General features: G+C 36.7%; 2 protein-coding genes across 2 annotated transcripts; one reads left to right on the top strand and one right to left on the bottom strand.

Moving 5' to 3' along the window:
- Nucleotides 1–625: 625 nt before the first annotated feature.
- LOC131842334 (NADH dehydrogenase [ubiquinone] 1 alpha subcomplex assembly factor 3) lies at nucleotides 626–4365 on the top strand. The gene is made up of 6 exons (XM_059190873.1): nucleotides 626–741; nucleotides 821–923; nucleotides 1656–1714; nucleotides 2512–2605; nucleotides 3476–3612; nucleotides 4189–4365. Exons 1-6 carry the CDS (start codon nucleotides 686–688, stop codon nucleotides 4295–4297), a joined length of 558 nt encoding a protein of 185 aa, XP_059046856.1. The 5' UTR covers nucleotides 626–685; the 3' UTR covers nucleotides 4298–4365.
- Nucleotides 4366–6312: 1947 nt separating this feature from the next.
- On the bottom strand, nucleotides 6313–18518 carry LOC131842324 (sorting and assembly machinery component 50 homolog A). Its single transcript, XM_059190863.1, has 11 exons — nucleotides 18379–18518; nucleotides 17390–17500; nucleotides 16305–16427; nucleotides 15193–15288; nucleotides 12777–12861; nucleotides 11809–11938; nucleotides 10697–10802; nucleotides 9341–9428; nucleotides 8479–8660; nucleotides 7304–7577; nucleotides 6313–6633 (listed from the first exon to the last, which is right to left on the bottom strand). The coding sequence occupies exons 1-11, from the start codon at nucleotides 18397–18399 to the stop codon at nucleotides 6455–6457; spliced, it is 1395 nt and encodes a 464-aa protein (XP_059046846.1). The 5' UTR covers nucleotides 18400–18518; the 3' UTR covers nucleotides 6313–6454.
- Nucleotides 18519–18655: the final 137 nt, after the last annotated feature.

The following is an 18655-nucleotide window of genomic DNA, read 5'->3' on the forward strand; positions in this document are numbered from 1 at the left end:
CTATAAAAATAAATATTAGTTAGAATATTAAAGAAATAGAAAAAGTATTAATTTTCACATATATACTTAATTTGGAAGCCAATATTGAGAATATTTGTCAAAAATTCCAAAATCGTCCTAAAAAGCTGAAGCACATCTAACGCTTTGCATTTACTAAACATATGATCGTGTGACGAATTTCAGCACTTCCGATTCCGGTTTAATAAAATATAATAACATTATTTATTAAGTGTTTAAATATTTATAAAATAAATATTATATTATAGCGATCACATTATAAAATTCAAATAATATTTAATATGATTTGTGATTAGTGATTATATTTGAAAAGTTATTACCTACTTGACTTACTTGTTCCCTAAACGGAATATCTAAATGTCATAACAAAGTGTCAATGTCATGTTTATAGTCCGTCGGAACTTGTTTTGTTTCTGTTTCAATTCTTATTTGAAATTGTTTTATTGTAAAATAATAATTGTAAACAGTTTATTTGTCAATTTTTAATATCAAAAAATTGTATAAATTATTAGATGACTTTCTACTGAACTCAGAGAAATAACAACATTTGTAGAATAAAATATTCAGATTATGTCATTACAAAATTTATTTACTCAATAACAATATAATAATAATTTAGGTAGGAAGAGTAAAGAAATAAATTAAGAAATCAAATTTGTAATAAACCATGTTATTAAACAGTGCTAGACAAATTGTTACCGCGGCCAAGAAACCATTTTTAAGGTTATACCCATTATAATAATTCATTGGACTTTAATTTAAAATATAATTCATTATAATTCATGATATACTTGTTGTGCAGTGTAGTCCGTCACAAGGCCGCATACGAGGGAGAAGGGAAGACAACAGTGCGCATCCTCAACCAGGACACGGAGCTGGGACTGATGATAGATTCATATTCCACAGTGAGTACACAGTCTGTGAGAGGTACAATGGATGTTTTCCATTGGGTATAAAAACATTAATGTCATTGTGCAGTTTACTACCAGTCTCGAGATCAAATCTGGCAAAAACACCAAACAAAATTTGTGCCCATTTATATTTCTGACTAGCTGTACTCGCGACTTCGTCAGCGTGGAATTAAACTTTATATTTGCTAAATTAAAGAATTTTTCTAAAATAAAATTAGCCTAAGTTACTACTTATAATATCAGCTACCTGCCAATAAAAGTCCCGCCAAAATCGGTCCAGCCATTTCAGAGATTAGCCAGAACAAACAGACAGACAGACAAAAATAGTAAAAAATGTTATTTTGGTGTATGTATATAGTATATAAAAATTTCATGTCACATTGTTTGTCTGCAATGGACTCCTAAACTACTGAACCGATTGCAAATTTGATTTGCACATTGTGTGCAATTTGATCCAACTTGAAAGATAGGATAGCTTACATCTCAATTTATAGTCACAATATTATTTTATTCAAGAAATTTAGATACAGCAATGTGTGGGTATATGCTATATTTTTATAAGTTTTATCTGTTAGAATTAGATCTATATTGTATAAAACCACAGCATCAGTTGTAAAAAAATGTTATGTTCCTAGTGTTTGTATGCCACATGGCCCTACATACAGTTCAAGTACTATTTGATATACATACATTTTACATAATTTTGTTACATTTTTTTTCTTTCAGTATGGCTTCAGGCTAAACAATGGCGTCACAGTATTGGGACCCATGGCAATATTTTCTAAGTATGTATACCATAGAAAAATAAACGTCTAATGCATTCAGAACATCTAAATCCTAATTCATGAGTAGTGCATTGTGTGGAAGTGTGTGGAATGTGTTTGCATATACTTGTCATCTAAATACGATGACAACCTCAGTGGTCTAGCGGTTTAGCACAGCGCTTTACGTGTTCGCGGGTTCGATCCTCGCATGGCACAAATATTTGTATTCATGAGTATTATTGTTTTTATCGGTCTGGGTATTTTCTATGTATAATATGTTTGTAATTATGAAAAAAAATATCTACATACTTGTATCATTTATCTAGTACCCGTAACACAAGCTTTAGCTAGCTTAACTTGGGACTAGATGGCGCTGTGTGAATTGTCCTGCAATTATTATTATTATTATTTGTATGTTTTGTTTTCTCAGCTTTTTTTGCTGGGTTTTTTTTATTATTAAATATTCCTCCTTTTTTTGGGCCATGATAGGAACTGAATTTTTACACAACTTTAAGCTATGTTCAAAAATGTAGGCAGGCATATTTAGCCTACGCTCTTTTTCCTTTTTTTCTACCATGATGTGGACTGCTGAAAAGACACCTTACCTAGACCGACACGCGCGCGCGACGTTCCTAACCTGAAATTAATAATGATACGTGTTGGAGAACATCGAAACCCCAGAGCAATGAAAAAGGTACAACTGTAAGTCAGTTGTCAAGTTGTTCACATGCTTCCACATTTTTGCCCTAACAAGCTATTAATGCATATGAACATTTCACGTTACTGTTTCTGTATATAGTTTTTTGTTCTGTCCATAGGACCGTGCTGTCGTGGCAGGTGCGCGGCTCGTACGAGATCACAGAGGAGTCGTTGCGACTCTTCAAGCTGCTCGAACCCAAAATTGATCTAGTGGTAAGTTATGAAACCAATGTTAAAAATTAAGTCATATATATATATAACTCTTACTTAAAATGTACTGTATTAATGATGTGTATGTAAACCTCTTTTCATATTAAGAAAAATAAAGAAAATATATTCAATATAGTAATAAATTACATAATTCGGACGTTTTTATATACATATTAATTAACCTTTTAATAAATATATTTTTTTGTTGAATTAATAAAATTTAAAATTTTAATGTTCCAACATAATTTATGTTAATTTATATTTGTTGCTGACTGGCCATATAAATTTATATCTCATACTAACTGACCCTGCAAACATTGTTTTGCTATATAAATTAAAATCACTTTTAAAGTCCTACCATCAACCCCTATTGGGTTGATGGCAGGACAAAAATTTGGTGTGGTGTTTATTTTTAATGCCACATATAAATAAAGATTTTTCCCCAAAAAAATATATTAGCGGTTAACCCTTATCACTTAGGGATATGAAAAATAGATAGTAGACGATTCTCAGACCTACTCAATATGCATATAAAATTTCATAAAAATCGGTCAAGCAATTTCGGAGGAGTATGGTAATTAACATTGTGACACAAGAATTTTATATATAAGAAGATTTAAATTGTATTTGTTACTATTAAGAATTGTATTATATAGAACCTTTATGTAGAATAAAGATTGTGACAGACATCAAGAATATCATTTGCACTTTCATAGTAACGGTCTACTTAAGAAAGCTATAAGTAGCAGGTAGCCAGATGTTTCTGGTTGAAATAGACCTAGACGAATATGCTATACCTAATGTGTTCCAAATTAATGAATGATTTCATGTGTATATTTGTGTAATGTGTGTGTTACAATGATATAATGGTAGATACTGGGCTTGGAGACGAAGGAGCGCGAGCCTCTGAACGCGGTGTACCGTGCGGCGCGCTCGGCCGGACTCAACGTGGAACTGCTGGGTGTCGAGCACGCCTGCTCCACATTCAACTTCCTCAACGCGGAGGGCAGGTCGGTACCAACAAATTATATCACATACTAGCTGTACTAGCGACTTCCTCCGCGTAGAATTTAACTTTATTTTTCTAAAATAAAAGATTTTTAAATTAAAAGTAGTCTAAGTAACTCCTTATTACATCAGCTACCTGCCAAAGAAAATCTCGTTAAAATCGGTGTAACCATTTCAGAGATAAGCCGGAACAAACAGACAGAGAGACAGACAAAAATGGTAAAAAATGATATTTTGGTGTATGTACCGTATTTATATTCATATGCATGTAGTAAAAAACGGTTATTTTAATATTAAAAACAGACTCTCCAATTTTTTTTATATGTATAGGTAATATGGTAAATATATGTGTATTTTTTTCCTTTTTCTTTTTTTTTGCGGGAAAAAAAGAAATTGCTTTTTATGACTTTTATCAATTGCGAAAAAAACATTTGGGTTGTTAATTTTTAATTACGCACGTTGGGGGAGGGCCGTACAATTAATACGGCAGATGCGGCGGTAGCTACGTCCCTGAGTCCAAGCCAGGCCCCTGTTTTCATTTGATGTACCACAGTCTCCATTGGTGTGATGTGTCGCAGGTCTGTGGCTGGTGCGCTGGTCCCGCCGCTGTCGGTGGAGCCCTCACCTGACGACATGCTGCGCGCCAAGCTGCACTACAACAACCTCTACCAGCAGCGGATCACGTAGACCACTCCCACACAAATACTGCACACCCTGTATATAACTATATATATTGTATTACTGTTATTTAGTTAATAAACATCATTGTTAATAACGATCTTTTACTTAATAACTAAAAGCAATAACTGTAATATATACAATAAATATCTTGGGATAATTATAATACTTAACTTAGGCAGGAAAACTTAAAAGGAACTTAGGAAGGAGACCAAAATCGTAGAGTATTAAAGATTTGAGTTGAGTAGCCTTGTGTACGAAGGGCCTTATAGTAAGTGTGTAGTATAAACAAATGACGCACACTCTTCTTCTTAGGTTCGTATACGTCGGCGACGCGACTCGTGTATGAATCTCAATGGATTTCAATAGCGGTAGTCGCTTGGAGAATAAAATCGTAGAATATCGAAAATTTGAGTAGCGTTGTGTACGAAGAGCCTTATACTAAGTGGGTAGTATAAATAAATGACGCACATGAATTAAAATAAACATTGTAATATTTGCAACTTTAACAATAATTACAGTAACCACTAACAATTTATTCACAAAACATAAAGTATATAAAACAAAATAATAATTTATGAATGTCACAGTTTGCAGTTGTTCACATTGCATTTCATAATAATTCGTGTCGCATTCGACGCCCGGAGGGACGCGCCGACTTCCTTCTGTACAAACAAAAGTAAATAAAATATAGCCTATGTGTTAGTCTGATGGATAAGCTATATTAATGTAAAGTTTCATCAAAATTCGTTCAATAGTTTGTGTTTAATAGGTACCTAATTGTAGAGGTCAAACTGATTCTGGCGACACGATAGTTTAGTAATAATAGTCTGTTATCTGTACACATTAATAAAATTTAGTCAAATACATAATACTTATTATTTTTTCCTGGACAATTCTCACAGCGCCATCTAGTTAGCGTTTGTGTATTGAGTACTAGTCGTCAGTGCCGTGATCACACAGACGACTTTAATATCTTAATTTTATATATGTAGAACTAGGTTTGGTCAGTTGGGAAATCGTAATAATTTTTTTCATCTAGATAGACGAAACTTTTTTATGCAATTAATAATTTTAATTAATTATATCTGATTACCTAATTACTGCTTTTTCTAAATATATATAACTCAAAGGTGACTGACATAGTGATCTATCAACGCCAAACAACTGGACGGATCGGGCTGAAATTTGGCATGCAGGTAGATGTTATGACGTAGGCATTCCCTAAGAAAGGATTTTGATAAATTCCACCCCTAAGGGGATAAATTAACGCGGGCTAAATTAAGCGAAGCCGCGGGCAAAAGCTGGTCTTATTATAAAAATGAAACACCGCTGAATCTAGGAAACTGTATTAAACAAAATTACAAGTAGAGCCATCTAGCGAAAAAAACACTGAATTATTCCCGACAATATCAAAATTTATTATTATTATATTGTCATTATTATTAAAGGAATTAGGATTGCAGGTGAAATATTAGGTGGTATCGACTGTCGGCAGTCGACGTTGAAATTACATTGGGTATGTGATTTATATATAAGACGTAGTAAAATATTATTGCTTGTTATTAGAGCGGTTAGAGCGAGCGCGGTTAGTCGAGGGGACAGTGTGCGGCTAGAACATTACCGATAGTAGTCGAGGGGACAGTGTGCGGCTAGAACATTATCGATAGTAGTCGAGGGGACAGTGTGCGGCTAGAACATTATCGATAGTAGTCGAGGGGACAGTGTGCGGCTAGAACATTATCAATAGTAGTCGAGGGGACAGTGTGCGGCTAGAACATTATCAATAGTAGTCGAGGGGACAGTGTGCGGCTAGAACATTACCGGTAGTAGTCGAGGGGACAGTGTGCGGCTAGAACATTACCGGTAGTAGTCGAGGGGACAGTGTGCGGCTAGAACATTATCAATAGTAGTCGAGGGGACAGTGTGCGGGCTAGAACATTAGTGTGCGGCTAGAACATTATCGATAGTAGTCGAGGGGACAGTGTGCGGCTAGAACATTATCGATAGTAGTCGAGGGGACAGTGTGCGGATAGAACATTACCGGTAGTAGTCGAGGGGACAGTGTGCGGCTAGAACATTACCGATAGTAGTCGAGGGGACAGTGTGCGGCCTGAACATTACCTGCAGCAGTCGTGAGGCGGGTGGCGGGTGGCGGGTGTGGGCCTAGAGGAAGTTTGCGCCGACCCCGAACTGCAGCCCCGGCGCGGTGTGGTCCCCGGGGCGGGCCCGCAGCGGCAGGCAGTAGTTGAGCTCGAGGCGCGCGGCGCGTCCGAGGCGCAGCGCCAGCCCCGCGCCCGCCGCCACCCGCGCCTCCGCCAGCGCCTGCCACCCCGCGCCCGCCTCTGCACACGCACCGCACCACTATTATTACCTCCACACCACACGTTCTTTCATGCACGACTTTCTCAGACATGCATAGAAAATGCATGTCTTACACAAAAAGAACGAGAAAGTCCGGAGCGCCGCTCGCTCGTGCGTTTTGCATCTTTAAATTATGCGTGATGATTATTATTTGATTAGTTTACTAATAAAACCTTAAGATTACCAAGCATAAAATTATGTTATGAATAATACCTATTATAATAATCACAGCTTGTCTAAATGAGCCAGTTAACCAACCGCATCTTGTATTAATATGATTTTACTATAACGATGTGCGTATGATTTTATTTGATGACGGTAACGATAATGATGATGTAAATTATGATAATGACATCATCATCATTAACACCGTCGTCATCATTTAATGATGATGATGACGACGTTGTAGTAATGTTATAGTAATATTTTCTATCGATGTGGATGAAACTGATTATCTACTCTAATCCATGTCGACGAAAAATATAAATATTGATTTATATTTTTTGTTGACATACAAAAAATATTTCTAATCTTAAAATGGTAATGGTAAATTATGTTATCTGTGGTAATGGTAAACTAATTTACAAATGTGTTGAAAATATAGTGTAGTATAGTATCTAGTGACATCGAGAAAGTAAACGAGCCGCCGACCTGGCGGTGCGAGGCTGCCGGCGTTGAGGAACAGGTGCGAGCGGAAGAGTCCGGCCACGGGGCTGCGGCCCGACACGAACGGCAGCGGAGCCCACACGTGCAGCGCCCCCGCCCAGTAGGCGCGGCCGCCGGTGGCGACCCGGTGGTGGTGCGGCCCGACCCCCCGCTGCCCGAAGCCCCGCAGCGACGTGGGGCCGCCCAGGAACAGCCGGTCGGGCAGCTCCGTGCCGAACATGTCGTGCAGCACCCCCGCCGCGCACCCCACGCTCACCACCTGCACCCGGACACTTCACATCACCTCGGATACACTCGTTTTATGGATGATAATGGAATACTCACGCCCACGCTAACGATTTACGCTGGCGGGGCACCAGTGGACGATGATAAGATGAGCATGAGGTTAAGTCAGTTAGCACATCGTGACAAATTCACCAGAAATTTATCACGATTGTTTCTAGAAGGAACCGCTTGGAGGTGATCCTGACATAGTACTTTGTTAGCAATAGGATTATTAGTTCATATTACTAACAATCTCCTTTCCTCTAATCATTGGTGGTGATAGGTATCCAAGTCCCTCTTCTTCACTGGACACACTGGGTACGTGCCCAGGGCCCCGTGATAGATTAAGAACCCCTAGTCTAGTTTAGTCCCTACTCCATTACCAAACGATAACCGATAGCTCTATTCTCGCCTGAAAATCAGTCTTAACAAATACTTACTGACTATGATCAATTTGTTCATTCTTATTAATTTTTTAAAATGTCTAGCAAGTACTTGAACCTCTCATCACATTTTTTTCCTGATTTATTTTGAAGGTAGGATATCCTTATATACATCTCTAAAGAATCATGTTCAAAAATGACTTTGTCTGTTGTAACAAAATAGTGCATTATTACTATAGTGATAGGGACAATACCGTTTTTACCATAAGGGCACGGGGCCCTCCCTTCTTAGAGGGCCCCCGAAGGTCCGACAATTTTTCTCACACACTTATTCTCAAAAGATTTTTGTCGGGCACACTACAGTTTTATCAGAAGGTACTTACAAGGCATATACTACGCCGACCTCGCCTTACCTAATGTGTTCTTTTACTTTCCAAAAGGGTCCCGAATTGTTGTGTGGCCAGGGCCCCAGGCTGGTTTACGAGTGGTGTGGGCGTGTGTAGTCGTAGTTACCAGGTGGCGGGTGAGGGGCGCGTGCGCCTGCGCAGTGAGCTCGGTCTTGAGATGCGCGACGCCGCCTCCGAGCCCGGCCAGCGAGCTGGTGAACTGCACGCTGGCGCCGCGCGTCGGGAAGATTGGGTCGTCGCGGTGGTCCACGCCCACCATGTGACGTACCACAGACTTCATCTGCGGACCTGCACCGCCACACGCGCATACTTATATCTATACATCTATACGTGTAGATACAATTGGAGTGTCTGTTTCTAATATTGAAATAACCGTTATTTACTACGTGCATATGAATATAAATACGCCAAAATACCAAAATAGCATTTTTTACAATTTTTGTCTATCTGCCTGTCTGTTTGTTTGTTCCGGCTAATCTTTAAAATAGCTGGACCGATTTTGACGGGATTTTTTTTGGCAGGTAGCTGATGTAGTAAGGAGTAACTTAGACTACTTTTATTTAAAAAATATGGGACACAGTCACCTGGATACATAAAATAGTAATTGCATTCAATATTGTCTACTAGGCACTGCTGTATCTAAACTGTGTCACCCCACCTTACATTTTCCTATTTTTATTTAGTATATAAAATCATTATTTCTATGTACATATTATCAGTTTATCATCATCTGTAAAATACATCGTCTCGACCAGCAACATCTTATTATTTACCCGCAACAAAAAACATAAAGTTAAATTCTACGTCGACAAAGTCCGGGGTACAGCTAATCATAAATAATACACGTATATTTTATTGTGACATAAAAGTAAACAAACTATCTATTTATCTGAGGTACCGATCCTGCAACCTACACGAAAACGGTACCGAATTGATTACAACGAATCCACGATGCAAGTAACACTCACCGCTGCTCTCTCGGACTTTAAAACTGGTTGTTTTACTGAGCACTGAGGTATCCCGCACGAGCCCCTCCCACTGCAGGTTGTGTGTTGTCTGTGGTACAATACATAGTTTAATAAAAACATACAAGCAGACATATTCTTTATGTAAATTGTCAAAAGATTGGGTACAATTGTCTGTTAATATTGTCTCGCCAATCAACAGCAGCAGTGTTGCCAACAGACAATCACAAACACCACGGAAACGCGGATCATCCTCTGCTCAATTTTTCAGGATGTTTGATCAACATGCTCCTCCTCCATCCTCATACATCCTGAAAAAAGATCAACCTTGATGAAAAAGATCAATCTTTTTTAGGGTGTATTTTCTACATTGGTACTGTTCCTTCGTATTTTTTATGGATGATAATAAAACGGTGCACCCAGCTGCGCTAACAGTTTACGGGGCACCAGCGGAGGATGATAAGACGAGTATGAGATCAGGTCGGTTAGCCCGTCGTGACAAATCACCAAGAATTTATCACGTTTTCCAGGGGGTACCGATTGGACGTCACCCTGACATGGTACATTGCTAGCAATAAGATCATCAATCCACACTGCCAACGATCTTCTTTTCTCCCCTGTTATTGCGACAGGTTCGATCATTCTATTACCTGACGCCATTCTATTAGACTCGCGACTTTTACAGCGATTTTTGTTTTTACTTACTGAAATTACAGTTTACATATTATTACACAGAGGCATGGCCAGCGAGGCTAGGAGATCGAGAGGAGTCCTAGAAGGCTGTATTGTTTAATTTTTCTCCCGCCTCGAAGGAAATGAATATCCGGGGCTGGGCATGGCACCTTAGTCCTTCAAATTTTTTAGTACATACATTTGATCAAAGACTGCGTGAACGACATGACGTTCTGAGTGTTCATATATATGTATGTTGGATTCTATTTTCCGCATTTAGTCTACTGTTCATGTACACACTGCAAATTGAACAAACATATGCTTATGCACAACAAAAATCTGCAGATTTTGACAAACTGAAGAGGAAACGCCACTACACATCTTAGTGGTTGTAGCCCACTCATGCATAAACGAAATATCTCCTTTGTAAAGTTTACACTCTTTCCTGAGGAGATAAAAACAATCGCTCCTAAGAATATCTTTCAATTCTCGTCCTTGATGGGTTTAGGTAGTGAACTCTGAAAAAGGGCGAGCACAATAGATCTATGTAGGTGGCAGTGCTACAGGTGCTACAGTCACCTGACAATAGCCCAAACAACCCAATAAAAAAATATTTGGCGACGGTTGCCATTCACCATCAACCCTGAACTTGATTGTTATTAGAGTTATTTAAAAAAAATTACTAACCGCGGGCGAAGTCCTAAACGCGAGGTCGAGCAGCAGGCCGCGGTCGAGCAGCCGGTACCCGGACCACGGGTACTCGTGGTTCTGTTGGTACACTGTTGCCGTGATACTGCACACACACACACAACATTTTTTTCAGAGACTACAGAATGATGAGTGTTTTCAAGAAGGACCATATAACCGTTATATCCCCTACTACCCTGATTTCGGTCTATAAATACGGATGTCGGTATTTGAATAATTCTCCCCTCTGATCGATCCCCAATCCACCTCAAACAGGGATCGATATTACGACGGTGTGGCAGCACACACGATTGGTGTAATACAGCAACGCGATCGCCTTGCTTATAAACCCGGTGCGAGCAGGAGCGCACTCGTATTGCCTTCTCACTCAATTAATAAAATCACCAGTTTGTATAGTATACTAAAAAAATAGTGCTTGTTGGTAGTTTGTATTCACACGTTTCGACTTGTAAATGTAAACTAACAAGGATTATTTAAAAGAGCAACACACAAGTTTCTTGCTCGTTCTTCTTGTGATAAGACAGCTTTCCGAACGAGTGGTAGATAAAAAACAAATTGTTATGACTATTCAAAAGTGCTTAAATTAAGTTTATTTGAATAAATGATTTTCTATTCTATTATATTCTATTCATAATTTTATGCACACAAGTTGTAAATTATTCGAAATAAAGCCATCCACGAATACGACTAAATGAGTGGTTTCACTTCATCCTATACGAGCCACTACAACGGCCTGAGCCGAGGTTTGAACCCCTAGCCGTGCCCTTAGACTAAATTCGTATCCGTCAGGCGGGAGTTGTCCTTCAGCCGCTCCATAAGTCCTTTGGTTTGGAGTGCCATCTGCACTCGCCCCCTATCGTCCAGTGAAGCTGTAAAGGCCAGCTGCGGCCGACAGCATTAGAGTAGTCCGAAAAAAAGAATAATTCTCTTTCTATGTGTAACCGTAACACCTGATGTATCTTAGGAATTTGATAAAAGTGTTTATTATTTATATAATCGTGACGATGAGTCATCCGATATCAATACGCGCTCTTACATACATATGCGTGTGGTGTGGTGTTTAGTATAGTGTATGTACAATGTATACATACACTGGCACGAGCGGCTTCTGCGGGTAGGGCTTGGTGGCGGCCACGCTGAAGTTGGAGGAGCTACGGTAGCCCATACTGTACTCGGCCTGCACGCGCTCCCCGCGGCCCAGCACGTTCGGCATCTTCACACCTGTTCACAGACCACAATACTACCTACTATATCCATGCCCCTCCACGGGGCACATTGTACACGTGTCCAAGGCCCCGCGATGGATTGTGGCCCCCCTGGTCTAGTCTAGGCCCTACTCCATTGCCAAACGATAACCGATAGTTACTCTACTCTCGCCTGAAAATCAGTCTTAACAAATACTTACCGACTATAGTCAATTTATAAATGTCTAGCAAGAACTTGAACTCCTCATCACAAAACGACTTTTTAAAATTATTTTATTTCCTGGTTTGTTCTGAAGGCATGCCCATATTAAGTCATGTTCAAAAAGGACTTTGTCTATTTTAACAAAATAGTGCTTTATTACTATGGTCATAGGGCCCCCATTATTCTAAAGTGCCCAGGATCTCTAATAGGTGAAAGACGGCCGTATATATACATTCTACATTTATTAATACTAGTGGAAATTAGACCATAATTAATCATTACATAGTATAAAACAAAGTCGCTGTCGCTGTCTGTCCGTCCCTATGCTTAAATCTTTAAAACTACGCAACGGATTTTGAAGCGATTTATTTTAATAGATAGAGTGATTCAAGAGGAAGGTTTATATGTATAATATATGTACACCCGGGCGAAGCCGGGGCGAGTAGCCAGTGTTTCAAGTTTTAATAAATAAATAAAATTAATAAATGGCCTGGTGACCTGTATTACAGATTATACCTATTTCAGACACAGCTCCTCACAGCAAATCTATTATAATAATAAATTTAACCATCTTATTGTAAAAGTTACAGCTATTGTTGCCATTATGTTTTTGTGGAGAAATAAATAAATCAAATCAAATATAAGATCTCACCTAGTACTAGGTTTCCTTCGTTTTCGCTGACCGTCGTGTTCACGCCGCCCACTATCCGCGACAGTTCCTTCACTTGGAACGTCACCTGTATATGAAGCACAAAACACAAATAACATTCAATTGGTACTTGATAACGTCACTACAAGAATTTATAAACTACTAGCTGTCCACACTTTCTTTACATTTATTATTTCACCCAATTTCCATAAAATCTTTTTAAATTATAACCTATATATTATTCGAGATGAGTGAAAATGAATGAAAATAGTGAGATGCTTGTATACATATATACATTTATTATATCAGCGCGCATAGACAGAAGTAATAATAAAATAGAAATAGAAATAATCTTTATTCAAATAAACTCATTACAAGCACTTTTGAATAGTCATATTTTGATTCTACCACTCATTCGGAATGCAGATTCATTACAAGAAGAATGAGCAAGAAACTTTTATGTTGCTCTTTTTAATAGATGTTTTTTTATATAAATAATTACAATATAACAAGTAAGAGGCATGCGAAAATAAACATAGAAATCGCTACGCACTCATTATTAGTGTAATCAGATAATATTGTCAGTGCTATGGATTTAAAGTTTTTCTATAAAAACATTATTATCGTTAACGAATTCTTCAATTTTATAGTAAGCTTTTTTGGAAAGGAACTGTTTTATTTGACATTTAAATCTTTTTTCTGGCAGATTTATAACAGACTCTGGTATTTTGTTGTAAAACCTTACGCAATTGCCATAAAACGAATTACTAACTTTAGTTAAACGACATTTAGGTAAAAACAATTGTATAAAAAGAACATCTTATTTTAAATGGAGTAATACAATAATGCACGTGTACACAGAAGATATGAAAAGGAGAAGAGGAAGACCGTACAGAAGATGGTTAGATGATAGATGATAACAAAGTGGTGGCAGCTGGTACTTGGGCAAGAACTGCTAACAATAGAGACCACTGGAGACAGTTGGAGGAGAGCTATGCTTGTTAACAAACAGATATACATATATGTATAAATGTTAGGAAATGTGAAATTTTAAACAGTTAATATCTGAATAAATGCTTCATTATTATTATTATTTTAAATATGGATAAACGAATATAAAAACTGCCAGTGACTGTCATTGTAGATCTAACATGATGTATAAGCTATATTACTGTAGAGTTTCACCAAAATCCATTCAGTAGTTATTGCGTGAAAGAGTAACAAACATCCATCCATACAAATGTAAATGGCGCTATAAGATATTTTTGGTTCTAATGACCTCTCTGTAGTCCTTTTTTTTTAATTTAAAACCTGTATCGTCCTTATTGAATGGTAGTTTCAATAGCTTTTTGACCCCTAGTTGTTCAACAAGGGTGACACGGGCCGACTTTTAAGAAACCTTAATATGTTCTTGAAAAGCCTCATGCAGTAGTCTCTTCCATACGAACGAACTTTCGCGTTTATAATATTAGTAATATGTGAATGATGGGCATGTAATGCGTAGGAATGAAGATCATATCCTAAGGACGGTGTTACATATGAATGTGGATGGTTATAAGGGTAGAGGAAGACCGAAAAAGAGATGGATGGACTGTGTGAAAGATGATATGGTGAGAAAGGGAGTAAATAACGGAATGACTGCGAACAGAGATGAATGGAAGAGAAAAACATATTACGCCGACCCCAAATAAATGGGATAAGGAAGAAGCAGATGATGATGATGATGTGAATGATTAATAGGTCTATGTTATTTAACATTTTCTGAAAAATCTATAATCGTTATAAAAATAATAATACCTTTCGATAAATAAGAGTCAGAGTTTAGGATATCAACTTGAAAAAGTAAAGTAACAGAGCAACAAGCAAGTTCCTTGCTCGTTCTTCTTATAATGGGGCAGCGTTCAGAATGAGCGGTAATATAGAAATGTCTATTCAAAAGTGCTGTAATTGAAGTTCATTTTAATAAAGAATTTACAATTTTTATCCGATTTTTTTTTGTAATGAATAAATTGAAAAAAATACTTCCCATCCAGTATAGGAAACGAATTTATTGGCAAGTAACATGAGCTGGGTATTGGCATTAACAAATTTGCACGTTAGAAGCACTACGAAGACCTACAATTAAATTTGCATGAAAACTTGCAAAAATAGAATAACTTTGTGCTTATGCAAAGTGTATGTTTTTTATACCAATTGTGGCAGTCAACCATACTGCCCATCTGGTGGTAAACGGTCACTATAGCCTACGTCGTAGGACTACTACGTATGTAGGACGTCTGCTACAACAAGAGTGTCACGTCCCAACTCTTAAGAAACCTTAATAAGTCCTTGAAAAGCCTCATGCTGTAGTTTCTAGAGAAAACCTCGGCAGGTTCATTCCACATATTGGCACACGAGTATTTCAAATAACTTTTGTCACCTCGAGACCCTCGGGCGTGGCGCCGGGTCCGGACGAGACGTCGATGTGTACTCCAATGTCACGGAAGCACCCCATCGAGTCCAGAGCGCGGCGGACCTACAACATATTAAATTCAAAATCATTTATTCATGTAGGACATTTTAGCCGCTTATGAACTTCAAATGTTTACATTAAAATTTTAATTTTTTCCCTACCGTCCTGTTCCGTATATAGATCCAATTGAAAAGAACTGGTAAGAAACTCAATTGAATTATTTTTTTTAAAAGCCAGTTTATTAATAATGTATATTTATATAGGTGTCTATGTCTAATATTAAATGAAAATCCCGTGCATGTACAACTATTGCGATGCACGCTCGTCATTCAAGTAATCGTTTAGTGAGGCTTTGCTCAATAAATATGATTTAACAGATATGTTGAATTTATTTAAGGGTAATTCCAATATATCCTTTGGTATATTATTGTATATTTTTGTACCTATTCTCATAAAAGACCTATTGACTTTTTTTAAGCAATACTTAGAGACATCTTAGTAGAATATAAAATCTAAAGTTATATGGAAAGATCCACCTGGCTGTAACAAATGTAATGATAACTGCCGCTAGTATACAGCAGGGATGTCGCGAATACGCAAATGCGGAATTTCCACATTAATTTAGACATCCGCAACCACTTACGCATCCGCAATAATCGATGCGGAGTTGCATGCGGATGTCGCACGAGTTGCTACAAGAAAATATTTGATAGTCTCTTTGATGTAATATTTTTTTATAATTTCTTTTTAATCATCTTATTATAAATCTGGGACATCTTTTTAACATCATAAAGAACATCTATTCAAAAGTGTTAAGTTTATTTATGACTAGCTTTTGCCCGCGGCTTCGCTCGTGTTAATTTATCCCCTTAGGGGTGGAATTTATCAAAATCCTTTCTTAGGGGATGCCTACGTCATAACATCTACTTGCATGCCAAATTTCAGCACGATCCGTCCAGTGGTTTGGACTGTGCGTTGATAGATCACTATGTCAGTCAACTTTGAGTTATATATATTTAGAGAAGGATGTACATTATATCTATTATAGCGTATACAATTTACATAAATAAACACAATACCTTGTGAGCCTTCAGTATGACATCCTCAAAGTCTGTGGCGTGGAACAGCTCGTCCACTGTGCTCTTTATGACGTCATCTTTCGTTCTGTTTAAGCCATCCACGTGCACGCGGTCTACACGTGCCTGGATACAGAAAAAATGTATAGACACAAACAAATGCCAACACAGGATATGGGCAATCTTAAAATGATGCACATGAAATCAGATTAAAAATTAAGTGATTGAGATATATATATTCATTGAGATATATATATATATATATATAGGGAAGAGAAAACTGGCCTATAATGTTTGACATACTTAATTTTATGCAATTGTCAGCAAAAGGGACAGTGTAGACAACAAGTTTTTTTAATACAGAACTACAGATAATAATAATATTATATTGTTGTGGACTCATACAATATGGGTACTGTAGCATATGCAATTCACAAACTAGAGTAGAAACATAACTCACACAATTCTGACTGACTTTTAACAATTATTATTTCTAACTGACAAGTTGATTTGGACTAATCACATATTATTGTTATGTTCACTTTATAATAACAGAAACAGTAATAGCTATTTTCTCAGATTGCTGTACCATCATCATCATCTGCTTCTTTATCCTATCTATCGGGGTCGGCGTAATATCAGATTGCTGTACCATTTCGGTATTTTTTCTGGGTTTTCTTTCAATAATGCAGGCAGAATCTTTGTGTGCAGTCAGTCATAGACACACTGTACTAGGTTTCCAGATAAATAAAGTTTTTTTATTCTTCCATAAATTGGTCATTCAATTCTGATTTATATCTAATCAGAAAGCATAATATATCATCGATTAAATAGGAAAATGACATTTTTCAAAATTAGAAGCTAGAATTGCCTCCTTTTATATAAGTCAATTAAATTTATCATTATATAAATACTTTTAAAATGATTTATAACACTTCTGTGTAAAACTCTAAAGGAAAAAATAATTTAAATAAATTTAAGAAACTTTAAATGCTTGTCTCGTAAATAATGTACATTTTGAATACTGACATTTTTCTATTTAACGGATGATATGTTATATTATGATGGTAATAACAATGTTCACATACCCGAACACCACCTAATTTGATGGCAGGCTTTGGTATTGGGTCCTCGTCCAGCTCAATGGGCTCCTCAAATTCAAATAACCCACCACCCACCTCCTTCTCGCCATGCTCTGCCTGGAAGTGCATATATATATGTTGGTATTATTTGAGTAGCCATGCTCACTAAAATGTCCAGACATGTGACGGCATCATCTTGATTTATCCATTTTTTATTAATTAAATAATTCCATTTTCAAGAATTGTGTGTGAATACAAACTGCCAAATAGCAAAGTTGGCATTAAATAAATAATTATTTGAGTAACAAAATAAATCAAGATATACTTAATAGATATAATATATCTTGATTTATTTTCTATTTAAAAAAGCAACACACAAGTTTATTTCTGTATGAGCAGAAAAATAAAAAATATATCTATTCAAAAGTGTTTATATTAAGTTTATTTGCATAAAGATTGTTTCTATTCCTATGTATGAATATAATAACATGCACAATGGACCAGATGAGAGGTTAAAAGTAGAGAATAGAGAAGAGTTTATGTATGTATTACTATCCACCACACAAATGTGACAAGCAGCAAGTGTGACATATTATGATATTCATAGTGATTACCATAATTTTCCATAATTTCATCATTTACTGATCCTTCACTGGTGTGTACCATTGGTGCAAACATGAACACCTTGCCATTAAAAAATAATCCAATGAATAAAATTACGGTTTTCGCGCCTTATTGAAATGTATATTATACTCAAAGTCATAATACTTATTGTTTCTGTTGATCTTATCAGCTGTTTAGATAAGCCAGATAATTAAAATGATTTGAATTAATATTTTAATTTAATCAGATATACCAATTATAAAATTTAGTATCATTTAATTTTCATATAGTCATAACAGTAACTTTATATTTCTTTATTAATTTAATTATTAAAAATCTCACAATATAACCTTTTTTATTAAAAGTAAAATATAAATGTATATACATAATACCTTTGCATAAACGGTACCCATTGTGGTCACTTAACTATAACTTTGTACTAAATTGTAAAATTATAAATTTATAATTAATAATTTAGAATTTCTATTTTGAATTACATAAATAAAATTATGAATGAATGAATGACGGATGACGGGCGAAGGCGGGGTGGGACAGAGGGGGACGGGAGTACACAGAACATGGCAACATTTTTTAGCAGAGAATGTCCAAATCTTTGAAATAAAATTGTATAGATTTTTTTTCTAAATGCTCGAATATAGTAAAAAATAA

This window comes from Achroia grisella, unplaced genomic scaffold (genome assembly GCF_030625045.1).
Source record: "Achroia grisella isolate CSIRO2021 unplaced genomic scaffold, CSIRO_AGI_Agris_v1 utg2156, whole genome shotgun sequence".
Classification (NCBI taxonomy): Eukaryota; Metazoa; Arthropoda; class Insecta; order Lepidoptera; family Pyralidae; genus Achroia; species Achroia grisella.